The sequence below is a fragment of the Temnothorax americanus genome, unplaced genomic scaffold, assembly GCF_048541705.1.
Source record: "Temnothorax americanus isolate GAGA-0224 unplaced genomic scaffold, ASM4854170v1 Scaffold11, whole genome shotgun sequence".
In the NCBI taxonomy this organism is placed as follows: domain Eukaryota; kingdom Metazoa; phylum Arthropoda; class Insecta; order Hymenoptera; family Formicidae; genus Temnothorax; species Temnothorax americanus.
This window is the reverse complement of record NW_027509242.1, coordinates 400267-425188: the sequence shown is the minus strand read 5'-3', so window position 1 is coordinate 425188 and position 24922 is coordinate 400267. Positions and strand designations below refer to the sequence as shown.

Sequence of the window (24922 nt, the reverse complement as noted above, 5' to 3'; positions counted from 1 at the left end):
CCACCGGTATAAAAAGTCTGCCAACGTTTAAAGATGCGTACTGTTTGTTTCGAGCATCACTTCATCAAGAGACATCCACGATCTCCAATATCATGGTAATATACAGTTTACGACGAACATTAGCGTTTTAAATTTGTCTGCGATAAGCTATATAGCTCGCCTTTAGAGCTTTGTCAAAAAATAAATGCAAAAATATAGATAATTTGTACGCAAATCTTATAATACTTCATTGAAAAATAGACATTATAATCGTTCTCATCTCACATATTTAACACATGCAGAGATAGAGGACTCAATTTTATTAAATCTGCGTATCGCGTACACAAAAAATAAATTATTAATAAATATAAGTTAATTAACTATAATAAACACCGAGAAGAAGAGAGTTCTCCATGCAATCAATTTAAAAAGCATCAGAAATACGATTGATATCAATATTTCCATCACAATCCATGTTACAGCATTTCCAGCATAACTTTCATAAATTATAATTCATATCGAGCTCTTGATCTATCGCCTCCATTAATATCAAATTGCGGGTTTTACGCGCAAACATCACAGCGGAAAATCACAGCGGCGCGGGCGATTGCGGCGCGGCAATAAAAAAAAGATCGAGTCGGATGATGTATTATTCACGGAGGTAACTCGATTGTCAATCGTCAGTTTCTATCGAACTTACTTGCAAATTAAGTAAGATCGTTCGGTTTTCTCTTTCCGGGTGCGCGGTTTATTCCAACGCAAATTATGTCGCAGACGATTGCTGCATTCGAACGACTAGCAATCACAACATTACCATCACGCATTACCATATCACAAAGCTTATTGACGATAACATGCCACATGTTAAAAAAATTCACGTTGTGTACCCGCTATTATTTTAATCAAATTATTCCGCATTCTCACGCGAAAATGTGGTTTCCAATAACAACATAAATGATGACCATGATTAGTGCAGCAATTTATATGGATGGCGTGTTTGCGATAAAATAATTTTTTTCGAATGATACTTGTCTGTTTGCTGATAAGAAATTTAAAAAAGCTATATCTATCGACTATTTTGTAATAATATCCTAAAATTTCAGGGTGATGCAAGAATAAGTAATGTTATATAATTCCACTGTATATACTTTCATATTATATATCTGATATATAAAATTCTTTATACATTATCAAATTGCACATAACATACGGAAATAGATCTATCATATCTATTTTAACCATTTTCGAGTTACAACTAAACTAAATAATCTTGTCTTAGCAACGACAGTTTATAAATCCGTGACAAATCCCCGTTCAACTGCTTTTGCAATACGATCTAATTGAAAGTGGAGACACACTATAAATATTACATTATATTATGTGGCTTATTTATCCTTCAAATTGACACAGTTTGATGCGTAGCTCAAATAGTCATAGAGAAAGTAACGTTCTGTCCACGCTGCTTTTTATCTTGCATCAATGAGTAGCAATTTAAACGATCGGTATGAGTAAAAGTTCACCATCAGAATCCCTGGCGGGAAACAAATTTTTGTCCCGACACTTGCACATGCAATGAAACAAAGTGCAAAAGTGCCATATTAAAAATTGTCCTAATTGTCGATCAACTATAGCAGAAAAACAGGTAGAACAGGTAGTTGGTTAGATCATATTTCAGGCTAAATTGTGGCAAAATGTTACAAAATGTTCAAATGGTTTAAACTACAAAAATAAGAGTATTCTTATATACTACTATACCTCGATAGAGATCGTAAATAATATATAAGCAATAATTATTGTTTCTATTATAAAAGTTTCCAACAGCAACATTTCATATTAACAATGTTAAAAAAATTTTTAAACACCATAAATTGGATTGTTGCGTGTAAAGTACGTGTGAAACTTCGAATCGCCATTAAAAGTGACATTGTGTATTTCAAATGATATACATTTCCACTTCCAGATCTCGCTAAGAAATGTCGTTATCGTTGTGGCAGCTTTAATAGTCCTCGCTGCGTTCGTGCATGCGATACCGACTCCCGGCCCAATTGCATCCGGAGCTATTACGATCTACCCGATACCTCAAAGGCCGCCCTACGCACCGAACCCTTGGATCTACCCAAAACCCACTACGGTGCAACCTGCAGGACGCTAAAAACCGATCCCCAGGCCGCCGCGAGTTCCCATTATTTTATAATCACATGCGTATTTCGTAAGGTTGACTTTGTAACCGTCCTCTTTCGGCTCGCAAACTCGCTAGCCTATTTATTATATTAAGCAATGACTTGAACAACTTGAATAATAAACGTGCACTTCTTTTCATCTCAAAATCGTCAATCACAAACATGCAATTAAAATCGATAATTTGACAAATAAACTGAGAATTATTTATTTATGAGGAATATGGCAAATATCCGAAATATTCGAGATGAAATCATACTACTTAATAACTGATTAATTGTCACTTTGATTAATATAACCGGTATGAAGTGAGTTATGTTGCAAAATTATAAAAGTCTATATTACATTATATTACGATTATTGTTGTAAATTAAATATCGTTACTTAATCTTTCTTGTTAAGAAATTAAATGTTGATACAAAAACATTTAATACGAAGATACGAATTAGAGCTATAGATATGTTAAATTTAGAATATGTTCATATATGTATTATTAAGATTAATGTAATTTTTTACATATCAATAAATATATATATGTATATATACATATTCCTTAAACTTCTATCACTCTTATGTTATTTCTTTTGTTATATTTGTAATTAATATCGTAATTAGCATATTTTCTATATTTTATTCTGAATTTAAGTAAAAACTCTACAGGTTGTCGACGGCTCATATTATTCTAAAGGTCTTGCAGTGACAATATTCAACTAAAAAAGAATTCACTTATACGCCGATAAAAGAAGGTTCTTAACTATTTAGATGCGTAAGTTTTTCTTCCCAAGATAATAGCTTTTGAAACTATTCTGGTTAAGATGCTATAGAGATGTTTATTCGAGATAGAGGGCCACAGGTCGCTGTGCCGGATAACAATGCACATCACGTAGGCGTCTCGTGCACGTAAAGTCGCTTAACGAGTAAAGTACTTTTGCACCCGTCTGTTCCTTTTTTTCGACATCTCCGTGACGTCTATTGTGGCAATTTACCTTTCGTACCATCGACCGAGTGTATGCATGTGTATATACAGTCGCGCGCTTCTACGTATTATACTTCCGCGTTCACATGACCTGGTTAATCGAAGATCTCGCGGACGAGTGAAAGGGCCTCTCGGACCCGCGCGATTACGAAAAATTCTCGATTCTTTGTATATTTATGTATAACTTGATTTTTCCCATATCATTAATCCGCCAATTATGCAAAATTCCAACATTATAAGTACGCTGTTATATATCAAATAAAACTTTAATAATATAATTTCTCTACGCTTCGCATCATTCACAGAGAGTTGCATAATGCAACTGACGTCAGTTTATAAATAATTCAAAGAGAAGAATGCCAAAACTGTCGCGATTCATTTATCAATCACTAATTGCAAAATAAAATATAAATAATTGAATACTTGAATTAAATATCAAATACATATTTTCTTTATGCTACCGAGAATAATTTTTGCAAATGTAAAAAATAAAATTGTTTTCGTCTGAAACACGTGTTGCACACAGTTACGTCACATTTGTTCTGACACATTTTCGTGAGAGACCGAGAGTGGCAATCGCTTGCATTCATGGAGGAGCGAATTAAAACTCGCTACAGCTCGTTAATCCAGTTACACGCCGTAATAGTGCACGCGGAAGCAACGAACAAAAACGTTATTCAATATCGGCCTAAAAAGAGAAAATATAATCACAGTTTGAGCTCGCAGCGTGACGGTCGACGATTCCTTCGTACAAACGTTTTCACGGTAAAGTTGCAACGAAATGTCAATATTCGTATACAAGTGCAAGGTCGACCATATAAAAAAATTACCTACATAATTTTTAAAACTAAAATATTTATAATGTATTCATATATTATATATTTTTCCATTAATAATGTTTAGGCAACAAAGTATTTTTATATTACGCGTATATTTTTATTCGTATCCTACAATTCGATGATAACAAATAAATCATTCGTACTAACGCTCATATAGACGCTTTTCAGTAATAACCAATCTTTACCATTTCAATTTGAACTATTTTGCGTGATCACAGCAATGTGATCAATTCCTTAGTTTTTTGTTTACCTGGCTCGCAAACTTGCCAAGAAAATACGCATCACTTCCGGTAAAAATTTTAGTGTTTACCATATGCCCTGTGTTGCGAATTTCAATACTGATATTTTTAAAATTTTTATCGTCAACCTATGCTAAAGTTTTGGGCATCGGTTCGTTGTGGTTCACTTTACAACATAATTTAATTTTAGATCTGTTGTTTTATGATCGAGGTAAGAGCCTCCTTAACAAATCAGCGATATATGCGGAAATGGCATCGACAACTTCAATCTGATACTGGGCGATAAATAAAGTCGAGTTGATGGCCAATTAAGCAATGTCCGAAAATATGTAATCAAAATTCAATATTGCACGCGCATATTTTGCACGTGTAAATCTCGCGAAACATACGGGCTATTATTAACAAATGATCAATACATTACGGCTTTCCTTCATTTCAACCGTTCGATTTGGCTATTCCTGTATCACTTCGCGCTCTTAATTTCGAAAATAGTGGATAAATTACAGAATCGCTGAAAAAACTGGAACAGCGCGACGCGAGATATATTCGCAGATTTAAAGAGATAATTATTGTATAAATGACGCAACAAAACTATAATTTCTATTTCTCCTATTACCGTTCCAATCTCTACTTCAAAAGGATAAATCGCGCGGAATATCTGCCTCGGTAATCGCTTCCATACGTTCGGCGCGAATCGCGAATCGTAAGAGCTAATCAAATGCGTGACTTGATAATTGATAATTATTCACGGAAAATGAGCGCATCCTCTCATGATATTTGTCAGTATTGTGCACCAAAAGATAATGCCACGAATCTCGCTGCCGGCTCGAATATGTAGCGGTGCGAAATGATAATACGGCTACCTCCTGCCCGGACGCGGGCCTACGCGCTCGCTGAGTTACAACAACAAAAAATGTGTATACACAATACGCTTACAACCCGCAACATTTGCCACACGTTTCAAATTCAATTTACATCATTGCCACAAAATATTTAACGCGCCGCGCTGTGAAATGTGTATGTTGAATATTCAGTTCTTTACGTTACAGATTAATTTCGATGAATAGCATTATGTATTGTATACAGGATATTTCACGCGTCGTTTTGTGAACTCGGTTTCGCCTGATATGTAACGATTAATTCGAACATTTTAAAAGCCTAGAGATATTATCGTACATTAAATTCTTATTTAACGCTGCAAATTGCAATGTACGTAATATATAATAAAATAGAACTGCAATACCCAAATATATACCTATACATTCACGCGTTATTAAATACATTTAGATGATTTATAATTCGCGTCAAAATTTAAGATAGAATTCTATTTGTAATTTTACACGTGCCATAATACGAAAAATATTATAAAATCAGAATACACGTATATATAAAATATATGATATAATTAATATATACGCATATAATATAAAATACAGTGTATAAAATTGTAAATATAATTTTATCCTAAAATCTGACGAAAATTACAAGTCGTCGAAAGCAATCTTTACACGCAAATTATTTTATTCTTCCTTTTTAATTAAAAAAAAAATGTGAATAATTAACTAATTGCTTCATTTAAAAATAATTATTATATATAATTAAAGAAAAAGATTAAATAATCTAAATATGTAACCATCAAAAATTTGTTGTTAATCAACTCACAGCAGCTAATTGCTATAGTATACCTATGGTACTTATGCAGAAAAAAGTAAAAAGCAAAATCAGCTGAGTATTAAAATGTGTTGTAAAAATTAATAGCACCTGATGACAAATCGTCACGCAAATATGCGTAGATTACAGGTTCGAACTATACTGATCGTTATCGGCCAATTTACAACGCAAAAACTACTATAACCCCGATATTTTCGTATATCGATTAACTCTTTCGATTTTAATTAATCTCTAAGTATGTAATTAAGATATTATACGATAATTATGGGGACACCCTGTATACATACACATGAATCGAATTGGCGTGATCCTTGGAATCCGTAATACATGAACACGCTAATAATAGATTCCTATTCACGTATGCTACAGGATAATTCACATCGCGTGGAAGCATATCCATGCACTTGTGAGAGCAGGAAAAGCATTTTATTCAGATAAATATACGTTGAGTGGTGACCATAAGATAATCACGTGTGTGATATGCGTCTGATTTCACCGTCGATTTCAGCGTCGGTCAACTTTAGTCCCAGTTTAAAACTGATCTTCCATCTCTTTTTAATTATATCTCTCAACGAAACCGGTCATCAATTTTGTAATAATATATACGAGACTGAAAGTTGCGCCATTTGGTCATGTGTTCTTTTTGCGTGTGTGTTTGGCCACCTAATCAACAAGCCAGATTAATTATTATTATTCATAAGATACCTACTTAATCGTGCGACTCTTCGTAAATATTGATATTGATAAAGAGCAACGATCGCTGCTATAGCAATGAAACTATCGATATACATATATCTGTATCCATTTTTTTTTTAAAGATACGTTTGTCCGTCAACTAAAAATTTCATAAACAATTGTGTAAGAGGTTTGAGCATTGCACGTGTAAATATTTTAAATTATACTATATTTTACAACAAATATATTACGTTTTATTGTAAATAAATTGCAAGTTGAGAAATTCGCGCAAAATTCATTAAAAAGTTCTAAAGGCTACTGCAATTGTTCAATAATAGAGACCTGTCCTGCTCGGAGCGATCAACGGAGTTCATTATTTCGGCGCGAGGAGCTGAACCGAGCGTGTAAACTGCGATGCGAACGGCGTGCGTGTACGAGCGCTCACTTTCGCTGGACACGCTCGCACTTCTATACATACGCACGTGCACGCGCGTGTACGCCGTTGTACAAGCAGGAGCGGCGGTGACTCGTGCAGCAGCAAACGCTACCGGCGCAACGACGGTTTTTCATCTTGTCAGTCAGCCTTCCTGCTCCCACGAGAGCAGATCGATCGGCCTCTTTTTCCGCGTTTTTCGCGTTTTCCGCGACGATCTTATCTATACGAAGCTGTAACACGCGAGCGATGAAGTGCCGAGTCCCGACGATGATACGCATCGCCCTCGTGGTCGGAGTGGCGATGGTGCACGCGTCGCCGGCCGAGCCCTTGCCCTCAAGCCTGCTCGGTGGAATCGGTAACGTCGCGAATACCGCAACCAATTTTCGTAAGTCGATCTCGCGATGTCAGTCGCTCGATATCGCCAAGTTTTGTTTATTTTTAGAGTATTTTATGTATTTACAGAAATATTAGCAAACGATTAAAAAATATTAAAATAAAGATTTCTTTATCAATAATCAGTATCTTCTATCTTTATAAAGTAAATTTATAAAATAAAAATATAAAAACCGAGATACGGTAGAATCAATATAAAAATGAATTATATTTCTGCAGCTCCAATAATAAAAATCTGTATTTAAACTTAATTCAGTTTAAACTGCTGCTTGTAATAGATTAATTCATTTCACGGCACAATCGTGTCATGAAAAAGCTGTACAAAATATTTAAATAAAAATTATATTAATTAAAATGTGGATCTTAATGAATGTAATTCATATTAATAATTAATACTGACATAAATAAATATAGTAATAATTAATGTATATAATTAGATATACATATACCTATACTGTGCGTATTTATGCAATTAAGTAATATAGAAATTGTACAGCGAAATGTATACAATGGATTTGATATAACAACTAAAAAATATTGCAACTTATAACATTTAATTTCAGATTTGTCAAGTAATTTGACATCTTCGTAATTTTATGTCACGTCATGCGTAACTTAAATTGACGATCCGACGAAAAATGTAATAACGGATTATTTATTTATTTTGATGATGAGAGAAGTTGCTTCGATAGTTTCGTAATTGTTGTCGAAACCATGTCGAGTTGGCTCATTTAATCATGCCAATCAAAAACTGATTAATTCAAAATTAAATTTCTTCAGGTTTAAAATTTAAACGTTATATGCTATCTATACATTAGACAATTAAATCTATAAACAACTTTAAAGAGAGAATTTAGATGTCGTAATAAATAACTACACTTGAATACAGAAGCGCTGTATCACCAGAGCGTCCAATGAAAGTGAAAACGTAAATACAGCGATACAACGGTATCAATTAAGGATGAGGCGATGGATAGAAAGTATAAGTAGGCAGATGTTAGATAACGATACAACGATATTAGAGAGCTCTGGTAAGGCCTTTCTTCGCTGAGCGGCAGTTGAAAGTATTTGATTGATAGAAATAAGACATGAAGGTAATCTTTGAGAATCGTCATACAATTTAAATAACTTCTAAATCGGAATCACGTAACCCGCAAGAGTTTTCTAAATATCGCAGTTAATTCGCTACTAATTTGCATAAATAGTTTGCATAAATTAATACGAAATTTATTGTAGCACGCAGTGACCTAAATTTTTAATCGAATGCAAAATAAATTATAGCTATCACATTAATCCAATTCGATTGACCCCTTAGATAGTAATTCATGCACACGTCTCGTGCGAAATGATAAATGCTTCGTACTGACATGCATGACGTGTCTGTGTAAAAATGCAAAATGCAAATTGCATTAACAATTAAACGCTTCAAGGCAGGATATGATAAAGGCATTCGCGATAACTGTACAACGTTAATATAAACATTCGAGATGACATTACGATATTATATAATTACTTATTGTTAGAAAATAGCCCTAGTTCAAATGTATATATAGATAAACTCTCGATCTTTATACTGCCTGTCGTGTCGATTTCGTATCCAAAGGTCATAAATTACGAGCATTAAGATATGTTATAAATATAAAATTATGCTCGTGCAAATACAAAATATATCTAAATATAAACATTATTGTCTCGCGCGAAAAATCTATTATCTCTAACAATGAACGTTGCAGTCTCAAAAGTAGGTGAAATTAAGTTCGATTAATTAATTCAAAGTAAAGAAGAAATACTTCAAACAACAACCGATTATTATTTCGATAAAGAGAAATCAAATTCGGATTAAATTGATAACAAAAGCTATCAAAGAATTCGAAGAACATCGTTGTTTGGTCACGAACTGCTAGCGTTGAAAAATAAACGTATTAGCATGTTTGCTCGCGGAAGCAATGATGATTCACATTCATATTTGTTATGCAGAATGTTTCACACGCATACGGAATAAAAATATCGGCTGATGGCGTGGTATTTCTACAATGTATTAGATTGACGAAAGGTGCTTTCTATTCGTTAACGTCGGCGTTATATAGTCATACTTGCAGTGTACTTTGCAGATGCAGCTATTTCGCACATTGCCACGTTGAATTCATAATGATAGAGATTACGCGAGCACGTGCGTCATTAATCTGCGTCGTGACTTTTATTCGCCAAAATGCCAAAAAAAACCACATAATCACATAACAATTTCATTGCTTCTTTGTAATACGTAATACCTCAGTCGAAACTCTTGTCCATAATAACCGTTCAATATGAGCGATGTATATTATTCAATATCCGTTAGAGATTTATATATAATAGAGAGTACAGTTTAAGCATGTTTTCTTCCAATTTCTTTTTTAGTCAAATTACCCTTGCCAATATGGGTATTATTAAGATGCCAATTAAAATGATTTATTTGATCGTCGACAACACATATCACTTATTAAACTAAAATTATTTCTATTAGCAATGTTCTATTACATAAGCGCGTTAAAAACAAAACTGAAAAATAAAACGCGCTATTTTTACATCGCTAATACATCGATCAAAGCGTAGCAAATCAAACGTAACGGATTGTAACTGTTAAACCGCAAAAAAACCGTTAAAACTTTTTACGTTCCATTGGATCCGGTCGAATTCGGCGGAGCGCAATCACTTTATTCGATAAATACTTTTTCACATAATGCACTATTGTAAGCTGCAGTAAATACATTACGTATTAGAGCTCTTTTGTTGTCACAATGGAACAAAATCCCTGCTTGAAATTCGATTAATCATTTAATTACCGCATACCAGAACCGCGGAATACATGCATTTTAACATGCAATTCTCGATTAGAAAGCCGATTCCGGGGCTAAAATTCCTTTGTTGTTACGGTAAAACAAAACTCTTGCTTGAAATTTCATTAATCATTTAATTACCGTATCAGAAACCACCGGATATATTTAACAGGTTCGACCAAAAGCCCGGCCGATTCACGGATTCACGATAGTCGATTTTCGCATCCGCAATCAGTGCTTCGCCGACAAACGGTTTAATTAACGCGTGCGAATAAAGGCGCCTTGAGGGTTGATTGCTAAATGCAACGTGCACGAAGCTCACGAACATCCTCTATGTTGCATGATAGGCATTAATATCAAAGTAAAAGCATTCATGTGATTTAAAATATAATTTATCTTTGGATACGGGGAGAAAATAGAGAAAAGCGCGATCATGAGAAATACAAGATGTATAAAACATATTTGAAATATCATTTATACGATATCGGATATCATAATTTATGCTTATACGTTAATGACACATCGAGGATTTAAAAGGAATTAAGTTATGAATTGCGCATCTCTGCACTCTTTGAGAAAAAGATTCTTCTCTTATTAAAAAAAGCTAATTCTAAACATATTATTTGAAGAATCTTTAACTGCACAAATATGTCACGCGAAAATCATATATTGTTCTTCATTTATTTTTCTTTAAAAACGTAATAGTTTACATTATTACGCAGAATTATTAATTATTGCATTTTTGTGAAAATTATTAGTAATCACTTATGTGTATCATTACCGCATATAAAGTTCTAATTATGGTTTTAACCATTGATTAATCGGTTCTGTTTTGGTAGAATGCCTCGTTGACTTGTAATCGTTTGTTACAGTAACGGGAGTCGTGCAACGGCAAAAAGAACTATTGCATCGCGTTACGGACGTTGCCGCGGACTACAGTATGTGTTCGCATAAATTGCAATGTTTATTCAAAGGCTTATGCATCCTCTTTACGCTTAGTATGGCTTCAACGCAGCTTTAAAAAACAAAAGCAAAAAAAGACAGCTTATCAAAATTTGCAAATGCTTACGCATATAGCTGTATTTATAAAAGAAACAATGTTGAAATATGCTTTTATTTGAAGACTTCTTATATAGGATCCTACAACCATTCTTTATTTCCTTAATGTATTACTATTGGCAATTATTAATTTATTATATTATTATTTATATATAAATTACATAATATGGGTTTAATTAGGAAAAAATCCATTTTTTTTATATTGGCAAATACTTGAATTTAATTTCTCAAATTTAATTCAAATTTTTAAAAATTAAAAGTAAAAATCTTACTTTCTACGCCGTTATATAAAAAATAAAAAAATTTGTGTAACAATTTATAACACATTTTTTAAATATTTTTCTGTGGAAGCTATTGGAAATTAATTTTATATTATTTATCACTTTGTAAAATTTATATATTCAATGATCTGAATCTCTCGAGAGATCGCAATGTAAACGAGACCATGTTAAAAGGCGACTAATATCACTTCCGCAAAGCGTTGAAGAACGTAATTCGCGTTAACGATAAACTCCCGAGCGCGCATGGATCGAGTCGACAAGCTCAGAGATGTAAATATGCAGACGTCTAGCAGAGAAATACAGTAACACAGTAATTCAATTGGTAATAACGCGACGTGGCACGGCGCTTTTGAGTGAGAAGAGATTGCGTTTCTCTTTATTACGAAGTGATACGCTATTTGTAATTGTATTACAGAAGCTCGTGACCTAGATCGCTTCTTAATTCCTTTTTGAGTAAACGGTATCGAGTCGCTTCGTTTATGGCGCTCTCAAATATTCACGATCAAATTGTATACGTTACGAACTTTACTTAGCAACTTTGACAGGATCATTAACGGGAAAAGACAAGAACAATCAACTCGCGAACAATCTAAATAATAAAAGTTTTAATAAATTAAATTTGTATAATTAGAATTAGGATAATTTGCATTTATAAATTAAGTTTGAAAAATTGTGCACAAAAATATATGCAGACACTCGGAATAATTAACGGACATTCCTTCCTCGATGGAAAACAACTGCAATGCTATCTTAATCTGCGACCCGAGAATTGCAACCGTCAATTATGAGAATAAAAGAGTAGCAACGTAATTCAAATAATTAAAAACACATTATCACTCGTGATACTTATTTTAAATTTTTTCTATAATGTATCACACCGAAGTATAGAGTGCTATATAGAGGCAAACAACAATTAATATAATAAATGTTTCAATGAACTCACGGAGTAAATTAGAAATTTCCCAACGTATTTCGATATTCTATTTAAATGTAAATAGTAGATGTCAAAGACCGAGAAGATTACGCTCAGGAAACATCAAAATGCTGATTAATTAACGATCTCATTATGTTGCGCTTGAAACTATTTCCGCGCTTCTATCTTCGATCTTTCAATGCTGAGAAACCTGTGTAGTTTGATTGAATAATTCTCGGCAATTCAATCCGTTTTCGTGATTTTGATATATACCATGTATGATATATATATATATATATATATATATATATATATATATCAAATTATATATAATTTAAATTATAATAAATTTAATTATAATGTATTTTCCTTAATAATAATTTAAAAATTTACATTTTATATTTGTTTTATAATAAACTTAATATTGATTAATCTCAAAACGCAAGTTTCTATTGCATTCAAAAGTACACAAATAATTTCTACATTTCGACAATAAATAATTTTTTGACAAATACTAGCATGAAATATGAGATTTTGTTTATTATTCTTATTTTCGTTTATTTTTCTATTCTTTATTCCAAAACATTAAAGTAATAATTCGTTCTTCCATAAAATTAAAAAATTACTTCCGTTTATGCAATATATTCTAAACACGCGCATGATTTATATATATAATATTTATATCGTTAAATTAAAGCCCCACCAGAATGTGCCTTAATATATTAATTTGTTTTCTATTATGAGATTAAATAAAGCTCGTCGTTTCACGCAACATGTATATAATTTTGCATGTGTATAAATAATAAAACGCGGAAATGACACGCAACACACACAGGAAGCTCGGTTCTCGCAGCATTGAAAGAGTTATAATATATACCTAAGCAGCGGCAATAACAAGCAGGCGCAATAAGATAAACGAGATAAACGCGCGGGAATGCAAATAAAGAGACACTTTATTCATCTTTTGATTGCAGTAACCAGTGCGGTGGAGAAGCCGAGAAATTTATTGCTCAACGCTACCAGGGTGACAACTGGATATAGTAAGTGTCGCGCAAATCCAATATCATATATTTATAATTATTCGCGTTTAATAGTGCGTTACTAATTGTTGAATCGCACAGTTGACAACGCAGCCTCAAGGGGTCTCGAGTTCAAGCTGAGAAGATTCCTAGAGAAATTCCGCACTCGGATGCGCAATGGTATCCCGGAGCTAGGTATACCTCCGCTGGAGCCATTCACGCTCGACGAGATCGACATCGATACGGATAACCCAGAAATCGGAAAGTGAGTCGATAGATACATACGCGGCCGTGTACACCGGATTCCAGAGATTATAAAAAATTTGGTAAACAAAGAAGCCTCAGCATACAATTTTAGAGAGCACGGTATAGAGATATGTATATATAAGATAAAAAATAATTTTGCTATATACTAAATAATCACTAATAATTTCGCTAATATATTATTATAAACTTCACTGAATTTAAATTTTATTAAGTGGCATCGAAAGCGTGAGAGTTGGCACAAGTTTTTGTATCTTCTATAGGAAGTATATCTTCTATATAAATATTCAAAATTTATTTGCTTCTATATGCTTAGGCGCGAAATACTCCGATTGTTGCAATCACAATACTTGTTACGTATTACGTGTTAATACTTCCGCAAACAAGACACGTGTGAAAAACGTCATCGTAAATCTGTTTTTCAGAATATCCTTAGTTATCGAGAACCTGGAAATGAGGAATCTATCGACTTTTTTGATCGATCGAGCAAAGCTATCGCTAATCGGCCCTACGATCACCATCAATATCTCCATTCCCGAGATTTACGCGTCGGGTCATTACAACATTTCCGGGATACTAGGAGATACATACCCGCTACGCGGCGCGGGTTTTTTCCAAACGACTGTACGCGACTTCCGCGTTTACGTGAACACCGTACTAGGCTACGCTAGAGGAATGTACATGAAGAGATTCGACCTCGACTTCTCGCTGCGTGCCATCAAAATACATCTGGAGAACTTTATGGGCGGTGAGGAGATCGGACAAATTATGAGCAAGGTAAGACTAATAAACATTTTGTTCTTTAAACGAGTCTTCGTCTATTTAAACAGGCCAATTAAGGAATCTTATTTAACTGATGTATGAAAATAATCTCTCTCTCTCTCTCTCTCTCTCTCTCTCTCTCTCTCTCTCTCTCTCTCTCTCTCTCTCTCTCGTTTTACATTTAACATTTAAATACTACGTAATAATACTACGTAAAGTTTTAATGTCGGGATATATCGTTGTCTTTATAATCAAAGTGTACTCTCTCTATTTACAATTTGTGATGAAAGTAGAATGTCAAAAGGAAACAAGATTGCTTGCATTCACAAGAATGCTTACAAATAATGTATCCTAACAATTAAATAATGTAAACAATATATATTGAGTGAGTGAGTGAGATGAGTGAGTGGGTGAGTGGTCGAGTGAATTGCTTTTCAAAGAACTGACATTTATTTCATGATATGGTTTACCTATGATATCTATCCGTCGTAAAGATGACTCTACAATTTCACATGACAGTCTATAAAGACTTATCCGTATTTTTACAAATCGTAGCCATTTCACAGAATCGTTCACAGTTCGTTTTACGATCAGTTGCCTCTTACCTCTTGCGATTTTACGGGGTAATGATTATCATAAAAAACTTTTTACGATCGTTTCAATATCCGATTTTATTCGCGATGTACGCAAAACATCAGTGGGGCGAGGTCGCGTTTCTCCGGCCATTGAAACCGAAATTCCATGTCGCTTGCCGAATATGAATCGCTCGCTCGATTTGTTCGTGTTTCACATCGACAGCAACGCAGATCTCGACTGGCGCAACTGATGTTGATTTGAACATGTGTCGCTAACAGATTGCCTCCAAATGATTGCAATAAATCACAGATTACTGATATGCATTGAAAATATAAAGCAATTTATGTTCTATCAATCTGACAGTAAAAAATTACAATTTTAATTGTATATAGGTAACATAACTGTGTGTAACACTTGAATTTCAGATTGAACAATAAACTTGAGATCGATACTCTGATACAAAATTCTAGCAGAACAAAATCATTACAGGGTGGATTTCATCCGAATTATATACAACGTGTATTTCGATTATAAAATCAATCTATCGGTTTGCAGGTCTTTGAAGATTTAACACCGGAAGCAATGGACATCATTAAACCAGACATATTGCCCCCAATTCAGGATTATGTTGCGAGCCACGTGAACGAGACGATTCGTCATCTGACTATGAGAGATCTGTTTCACGTTCTGCTGGGGGAGTACGAATTCGGAGATATCACACACTTACTGATACCCTGAGGAGATACTCACGAAAATGTAGCAGAAATGCATCGCCGAATTATCGGGTCGCGCAGTTACGAGCGCAATAACACGAGCTTAACGTGTCTGAAAATGCTCGAATGTCTTCATTCAAGGTGCAAGAAATCGATTGCAACTCAAGTACAATGCACGTTGAGCTGGAACGAACAATACTCGCGACGATATAAAATGCGACAAGTCAAGTTGATTTTGAAGTCAGCTTTGTATTTACGTAATACGCGTTGACCACTCGAAGGTCTTTGACTACCTTGCCTGATGCTAACCATTGATTATCGATTGTCTTGCCGAAGAAGGATTATTTTATCCGCGTCGGGAAAGGGGGGTACGAGTTATTGACTTCCTTTCGTTCGTTTCTCTCTTAAAAATATGTTAAATTAATTATTTCCGAAAATTCTTTTCCGATATAATCAATTCGCTCAAATATATCGAAAATTTTTATGCTGGATACGCACTGCTCGTTAAGAAATGACGAATTAGTTTACGCTATAGTTTGTATATATATACAATTTATATAATTCAGCTATACGGTAACTCATCTCCTTAGCATCTGCTTGAAAATTCGATTTAATTCCGTGCAAAAACATCGTAAAGTTTCCCATCACCCGCTGTGAGTGCATCAGTGAAAGAAGCAAAATGTTTAATTCATCAAATCGCTCGGTGAATCCCGACGCATCTCTAATCCGCTGATAAAGGCGAGCGAAAGTATTATACGACCTTGAATGGCGATGGCATCAAATCTTCATCAGTATTGCGAAATCGACGCCAGCCATTCATTCACTTAGGTGTCGGTGATCAATGATGAACGAAGCAAGACCGTGAGAGGTGGTTTTACAGTGATAAAAAAACTATCAGTGTAAAATGGCTCGCCATTTTTTCGTTATATACTGTTATACAGGGTAAGGCACTCAAACCTTTTAGCGTGTGCCATACATTATGCATCAATTTTGATTGGTTGCCGTATGTTACTAAAAATAAATTTCATTAACATTTTGAAAGCCAGACAAGCCAAAATTAACAAAAAATTATTGGGATTCGTACGTATTAATTATTGTTTCATTTTTGTTGAATGTAGTAATAATTAAATTTAAAAAGGTAATTCATAAATAATAAGATAATAATTATTTTGTAGATGATATATATCCATATAAATATGTATAATAATTTCTAGAATTTTCTTAGCAATTACGACTGCAAATACTTTCGTAATTCCAAATACAAAATATAGTTTTTTTTTTTTTAATTTGTCATTGTCGTGTAAAGGCGTTTAGTTACACGAAATTTTATAGATTTAAAAGCACTATGTATGACAATTTCTACTTAAATATTATTACTTTCAATTTATATTAATGACCAAAGAGATAATATTTCATAGTATAAAATGATTATTGTATATATCACGTGAAAAAATAATCTATATATAAATTTATATATTGCTTATACATTTAAAACATTGAAACAAACGTTATATCTGAAGTGGCTTCGAAAATATCGAAGTTTTCAGAATAATTAAGTCTTATTCTTTCTTCTTCAATTGCTCCGGTTATTAAAAATGTCAATAGTTTACAATGATTAGCACACGTGAGCTATTTTTATTTTTAGCTTTTGTTTAGAATTTCCATTTATAAAGTATAACGTACACAAACGGTTTACAAAATATAACACATACTGACACGTATATAGTTTGCCGGAACGTCGTATATACGATTAAGTTAATTATTATAGCATACGTAATTATGCTAAACGCTGTATATGCGCCATAATGCATCGCGGATTATAATTAGAGGCAACGTCTGTATGATAGCAGAATTAATGTTGATGTTTTGTTAACTGTTATAAGATAATTTAGTGATTTAGTGATAGTGCGTAAATGGAACCACATCATTTTATACTGATTAAGATTATTGCAATTTGTGACAATCATAAAATTTATTAAATATTTATGATGTTACGGTTTTATATATGTATCACATTTGTAAAACTTTGACACAGCAATAATTTTGTGATTAATCGTTTCTACGTGAAAACGAATTAATTAAAGAAATAATTTAATTAATTTTCCCAATACCTACTCATTTTTATCCAGCAAAAATGCATAATAATTTATATTAAATCATTGAACAGAAATATTTCTCTTCAGATAAACAGCGATCTTTTAAAATAATTTAAGTAATACTTTAAAGCTTAAGTTTCAGTGACAAAATACAATCGATTATATCTCGCCTATTATTAATGTTGTTGAAAATTTTATGATACATCAGAATCGCAAATCTATCTGTCAGATAAATTTCATTTTATAAATTTTTATGCAGTCTTCAGATAATATCTCATATATTCTTAAGAACAACCTGATAGTACTCATTGTTACGGCACGGTCGTCTATAATCAATCATCCTCCATCACTTGTGTCTATATCAGCTGCTTTTAAATGAATTAAAAAAGATTCCTAATTTTGAGAGTCACCAATTTTATTATTTAATGTACTATTCCACGATCTTACAATTAGCTTTACGTCTAATGTTTTCAATAATTTTATCGATCACATAAATTCCTTTTTAAATCAACGATAAATGGAAAATTAAAGCTACCACAAGGATTTATCGATATCGCGATTGCGTAATCATTTTTCACGAAATAATTAATTAAACAAAATTCATCCTGGATTGGCGATAACACGTGATTATTATTTCGTATTATTTGTTTCAGCTTCGTAACAAATTGACATACGGAATAGATAAAAAATATGGTCAAAATTGATGAATAAAAAATAATTAAAAGAAATTAATTAAAACAGAATCTACAGATTATCTTTTATATATCTCTCTTTTAAATAAGAAATTATTTAACGATTTAATTCTATATATCAAATATAAAATAGAAATAAATTCGCTTTAATATAATTTTCCATTTTCAATTATTGTTTCGTTACGATTCCTGTATTACTGTGATAAATTATTCGAACCGTAGGTTTAGAATTATGTGTACAACGTAGGTTGGAATTACGTATTTTAACTCCTATATGTTTCAATCGTATACGTATATATACGTATATGTTCACCACTAACTTTATGTGCATATGTTGTACTACATTTGATGTAGTACGGAGTAACATCTATTAAACAAAATCAATTTACTTGTGTTGACTGTCAATGAAGAAATTTTACACCAACGTGGTTCATACATCGTTTAGATTGCCAACTGTATCGATAGAAATTTTAATCCCCTGCCAGAGGGTTAATAACTATCGTGCTACAAATACGTGATCGTCAATAAGGATAAAGACTTCATCCCTACGTTACTCCCATCGAGATACTCATCAGTTATCGATAACAGCTTATCTTGGACTATCGACTACTGTTTGTTTAACCAAGGCGTGAAGACAAACAAGCGTCTTTAAGCATCCATGAATCAGCGAATTTGCACAGCGCCGCATTTAAAATCTTTACAAATTCTATAGAATTACAAATGTAAAAGTTCTTAAATTTTTTTATATCTAGAAGTGAGATTATGTTAAGTTAAGAAAAAACTACTTAGGAAATCTTTGAATTATTTAATATGCAAATGAAGATTCACATACTTATTCAATATATAATATTTCAAAAATGTTAAATTTAAAAATACATATATAGAATTAATTAATTTAATTTTTAATTTAATTTATTGCAATGTTCAGTGGAGAAAACTACAAACAGAAAAATTATAATAAAGAGTGCACGCGTAAATGATGAAGCACCAACATATTGTTGTTATAAAGCCTACCATCAGAAAAGACAACGTATAATACGAATATTTGACAAATCGACAAATAGACAATCGATCGTTTACAAAAGGAAACTTAGTCGCTCTCACATAGCAACAGATCCATTTACGCGCATGTACTCAGAGCACACCACACATATTTAAAATACGCATAATGTTTCTGACTCGGGTAGATACGCGGCTTATAATTGATTCATTCAAGGAAACATGCAGTCGATGCGATAAAGCTAGAGGCAGCGGTGCGAAAAGAAAACAGAGAGAAAAAAGATTTTATAGTAAAGGGAAATTTATTGAAATATTTAACTGCACAGTAGCAGAAGGAATATTTATTCTGAGATTCTGTAGTATGTAACGTAAACTATATGTTAAATGCGCGCATTTAGCGATAAGCGAAAAGTGCGTTCAGAATACGGGCCAATGTAAATACGGAGTACCTATATATTTTAATTAAGGACGATCCGTATAGGTACGGAGTTAAGAAAGACATCGAAGGATTGAAGATGAGATAGAAGTACACAGAATTAAGAAAGACATTGAAGGATTGAAGATGAGATAGAAGAACCGGAAATAAGAAATAAGGATTTGGAAAGATTAAGATGTAAAGCGTTGAAGGATTATAACCCATTTAGCTACCGTTTTAAGGTCATTGTTTAACGCCACAATAGAAAGTTAATATCTTCGAATATCTTTAATTTAATAATTTTACTCAAACAATTTTTCATCAATAATTACGCAAACGTAAGTGCTTTGCGTTTTTTAAGTTGCGTTTTACAAAAATATACCAATTGTTTGTATCTTGATCATTCGATGCATTCACATTAATTAATTCAATGCTTCCTTTAATTTAATGGGATACTCAATGGAAGATTATACATATACATTGTATATCACAAGATGCTCTAATCTAGGATCTCTAATCTATATTCGATGAATATTGCTAAAAGTAATACCCATTGATAAATAATGATTCTACGGGATTAGATCAGAGTGTGCGTTATCGTTACCGCTGATACCATAAATCTCTATTCGCATGATGCTATCATCACCAGTCTGTGATCACGCACATGCGTGGGCTCTTCCATTCAATCTCGCAAAGTACCTATTCTGGCAGAGGAATATTTTTTCGCATTAATTCTTTTCCATTTGATATTAAAGAACAATTAGATTAGTAATCTTTATTTCTATGTCAGATTAACTTCAGTCATAAATTTAATTAATTTTCAAATTATAGACAGCCAGAAAAAAATTGCATGACTTATTTTAATATGGTCAAAACAGAAAATTTTAATTAGCTTAAGTCTTAGTAAACACATTACATTGTTTACAAGCAAAAAGACAATGAAAAAAGACATGTAAAAATTTATTTTTAAAGAGCAACTATATAGTCATTACATATCATATAGTCTTTCAATCATCAAAGTAAACAAAACTTAGAATCATACACAAAATTCTATTCAGGTTTGAAAAGAGGTTTAAAATGAGAAAAAAGATCCAAGGTAAGATCTATTTCCAAATCTTTAAATACTAAATTTCCCAAAAGCTCTCTATTTTTAATACATAGTTTATAAACTGCAAACTATTGATGTTTATATTCTTTCATAAGAGTCGCCAATTTAGATTTAGATAAAGAATTTGTAACGTTTCATATACTAATTTGATCGGAACAAATAAAATTATTCTTATTTCGTATTCTTATGTTGTACTTTAAGGAATAAAAAAAGTATATTGCACGATATTTTGAAGAATGTATAATATTCTGTTCTCTCCTTTTATTTTACGGTTTAAGAGAGTTAGGATGAAATACAGTTTGTGGCTGGCGTCTGGCCACTTTATATACCCTCGAAAGCAACAGTTGGTGGGGAGTCACGCGAGCCGACAGGCGCACAAAACGCGTATACGGGTGCAACGAGGAAAGCTCGGAACGAACGCCGACGACGAGGGTGCGCGTGAGAGAAAGAGAGAGAGGGTGGAGGGAATCGGAAATCGGACGGACATGCGTAAGATCCGACAATATAGAAACGTACATCTCAGGAAGGCAGTCGCGTTGAAACGGCGCTCGATGTCGGATGCATGGATATGCATAGACAATTTCGGACAGAGTCCGACGCATCACGAACACTCTGAGATGTTACGCGCGTAACGAGACACTTAAAAGAACGGGTGTAAACGCAACGTAAATTTCGACGTAAAGATCAATCTGAAAATTTTCGGTACGCGGTTTGAAATTCATTGATATAACATCGACGGTTATTTTGTGTAAATCGTGCGGTAATGCTATACGAAAAAGTTCAATCGGAAAAAAATAGATGATAAGGTTTTGTATCATATGATAGATATTAATTCAAAGAGAGCAGATATAAAAATATTGATATTTACGTGACGTAATGTGCAACGACAAGTGCCCAGTTACATCACGCAATGTAAAATTGCTGAAGGGATGTCCCGAATTTCTCGGACAACAAAACGCATAATCGCGTGCTATATACTTGTAAACGTTACTGGTTTCGTGTCGTAGCCAATATATTTTTATCGCGCAAAACCTGTTACAGATAGTCAAAAGGTGACGTTTAACATTTAACGCGATCTACATTGACGGGATATAAAGAGCTCGTCAGGGAGTTTATGTAATGGAAAAGATTGATTCCAAATCGTTGGAGAAGCCATTCTGAAAAGAAACGCATGAAATCTTATGAACGGTTTACAGAAATATAAACAAGTTATTCTTTAAAAAATGTATCAGATTATCATAGAAGTTACTAAATATCATTATCATTTACTAAATATCTGTTTCTCTTAGCAATATTTTATTATTAGGTAAGATTATATATTCAAACGTAGATAAAAATGAATAAAAGATTGTAGAGAAATGTAAAAAGTTTATAAAATAAGTTCCTAAATAATACAATATCTTCCGGTTAACTAAATGCCCATATAGATATATACGGAGTGCTTCAAGTTGATATTACATTTCATATCTCAATTTAGGGCAAAGGGGTTGGTAAATAAATAAACTACTAAATAAACTCAATAAACTAAGACGGCACGAGAGAGGCAGAAGACAGATAATTAAATTCCTATTATCCGCGGCATATCCGCGCGGCACGTTATGGAGAGATGGTTGCTTATCATCATGATATATAAACAGGTGTATCATCAGCGCGCGCGGCACACATTGAGCATCTCGACGTTTCTCATGACAAACCACACACGGTACAGTGAGCTTCCGCGAGCCGGCCGCTGCAGTTTTCGACACGAGTAACAGACGTCGGCTGACAGTTGACAAGTCGTTACGCAAATTAACCGCGATAATCCCGACGGATTCGCGTGAATTGGGCAAGTCAACGTCTTTCGTCAGTGTGACGGCGTAAAGTGAACGAGACGAGCGAGAAGATCAGTCGAATATAAAACGAGATACGCACGCAGTGGTAACTCTCTTCCGATACCTCGTTGCGCGGTAAGTACTTTTGCATTTAGTATTTCACTCACGGGTAAACACATAGCGATAGATTAAGTTAGCGTTTTCGCAGTTAGCCTTGAAACGCGCGCTTCCTGAAACGACCAAATGTGCAGTACAAATTTGATTTTGTTATTGCGAGATATAAAATAAAAGATGATACAAGCAACGATACTTAATTATCATTCATCCTGATTGCCAAAATAGAGTGAATGATGTTTGTACATTATTGCATGCGGAGAGATGAACACGATTGTCGTGTAAGAATGTCTCATTTGTATATGGAACAATATACACAAAAGTTGTACAAGTCTCAATTCTAATAATAATCTTTAATAATAATTTTGCTTTTCATCAATTTTAATTGAAGATAACGATTACTTTCGTTTCTTTATATGAACTGATGTCAGAGCGATATAGAGAAATTGCTGTCCCTCTCTCATACGCGTTGCTATGGTTTTGTCACGTGCTAAAAGTTAAACGCATTGCAGTTTTCAATTTTGCACGAATTCGTTTCATGCATCAGGTGAACGGGCGTTATATCGAAAGTTTTAACGAAATAAGTTCTATTCCTAATCACACTGAGATGAATTTTGATTACATTCGATGTAGTATGGCAATTACGCAGCTATTTACTGCGGTCGCATTCGCTTGTGTCACGATAAGATATATAATATTCTTATACATCTAACTTGCGCATCTATGCTCTGTCTAATTCTAACTTTATGCTTATAATTAAATACGATCGTTATTCCAGTATTAGAAATGAACATGATACGAAATTGATTTATTTGCGCAAAGAATAAAATAATATTTTAAAATTAATAAGTCACTATTTTAATATGTATAATAAAACTAATGCGATTCCCTAAAGCGGAAAAAAGTTTTTATAATCCTTGCCATGGATCCAAATCTTGGATTAGCGTACCCACTCCTCGTTTTCTGAAGTTTATCAAACAAAGTTATATATATAGTAATTAACATAAGCACTTTATGAATAAACATGAAGGCCGACTCTCATTTTATATCAGCGACGATAATCCGAAAAGGAACATCTTGAACGACAATCATGTTTATCTTTTAGCACGCAATAAACTTGCGTCTCGGTCTTCGACATGTAAATATACTTGATCGCTAAAATAACGTGACTGCAGTTAAAAGCACAAATTTCGACTGCATTTTCCGTATGCTCTTCACGTTTCAACAGAGTCGGGAAAAAGGAAAAAAACAAAGTGCAGGGAAGGAAAAGAAACAAAATGCAATAGAGCTGCCAAATAACTACAGCTAAAATGGAAGACTCGATGTCTAGCGCGGAATTGTTCTTACCTATGTCAGCGTGATCGTGACAAATGCAAACGCGATAAATAATAACGGCACTAATCTGACCTATTCTGTACACATACGGGATATATCCGACAATTATATCATCGTTCATGCAGGATATCGATAACGATAGACGGAGAAAAAAGCGCGCGCGTAAAATCCGATTCATTTCGATATTAACTCTTTCCCAAGTAACGTTAGCTTTGATATAATCGCCGATATTGTTATCCACTTGAGAAAATCGATGAGAAGTCTATAAGAGAATTTAAATTGTCACAAGAATATTAATTATGCGATGGAGAAAGCAGAATTATATATAAGCAATTTTTATCAGCTATGTTATTTTTTTAAATTGTTGTCTATTTTACTAAATGTTATCAACTTAATTTATTGTATCATTGTACGTGATCTATAAGCGAGTATATATTTTGTTTTTTGTTTGTCTTTAACTTTTGTTAGATAATCAATATATTTTGCAACATGGATGTAGCACATTTTCTACTATATATATTTTTTTTTTTTTGATAAAATAATTTTAATATACATATTATATA

At 33.3% G+C, this 24922-nt stretch overlaps 2 protein-coding genes and 1 long non-coding RNA gene across 7 annotated transcripts in view; 2 read left to right on the top strand and 1 right to left on the bottom strand.

Annotated features, from left to right (window-relative positions):
* LOC143908183 (uncharacterized) overlaps nt 1-24922 on the bottom strand; it is an 85787-nt gene that overhangs the window by 54187 nt on the left and 6678 nt on the right. The window lies entirely within an intron of this gene.
* On the top strand, nt 7095-18294 carry LOC143907985 (uncharacterized). 2 transcript variants are annotated; one of them, XM_077425176.1, is made up of 6 exons: nt 7112-7378; nt 11075-11140; nt 13430-13495; nt 13577-13739; nt 14164-14515; nt 15632-18294. In XM_077425176.1, exons 1-6 carry the CDS (start codon nt 7240-7242, stop codon nt 15812-15814), a joined length of 969 nt encoding a protein of 322 aa, XP_077281302.1. In that variant the 5' UTR covers nt 7112-7239; the 3' UTR covers nt 15815-18294. The 2 variants fall into 2 exon arrangements, with proteins under 2 accessions (XP_077281295.1, XP_077281302.1); XM_077425169.1 differs by lacking the exon at nt 11075-11140 and having other exon boundaries at nt 7095-7378; nt 15632-17888.
* LOC143907764 (secretin receptor) overlaps nt 21616-24922 on the top strand; it is a 42809-nt gene continuing 39502 nt past the window's right edge. For 2 of the 4 annotated variants that reach the window (XM_077424788.1, XM_077424752.1), the window contains exons 1-2: nt 21616-21905; nt 22737-23045. The gene's annotated coding sequence lies outside the window, so the exon portion shown is untranslated. Of the gene's footprint in view, nt 22152-22736; nt 23046-24922 lie in introns of all 4 variants that reach the window. The other 2 variants (XM_077424768.1, XM_077424760.1) reach the window with 2 other exon arrangements.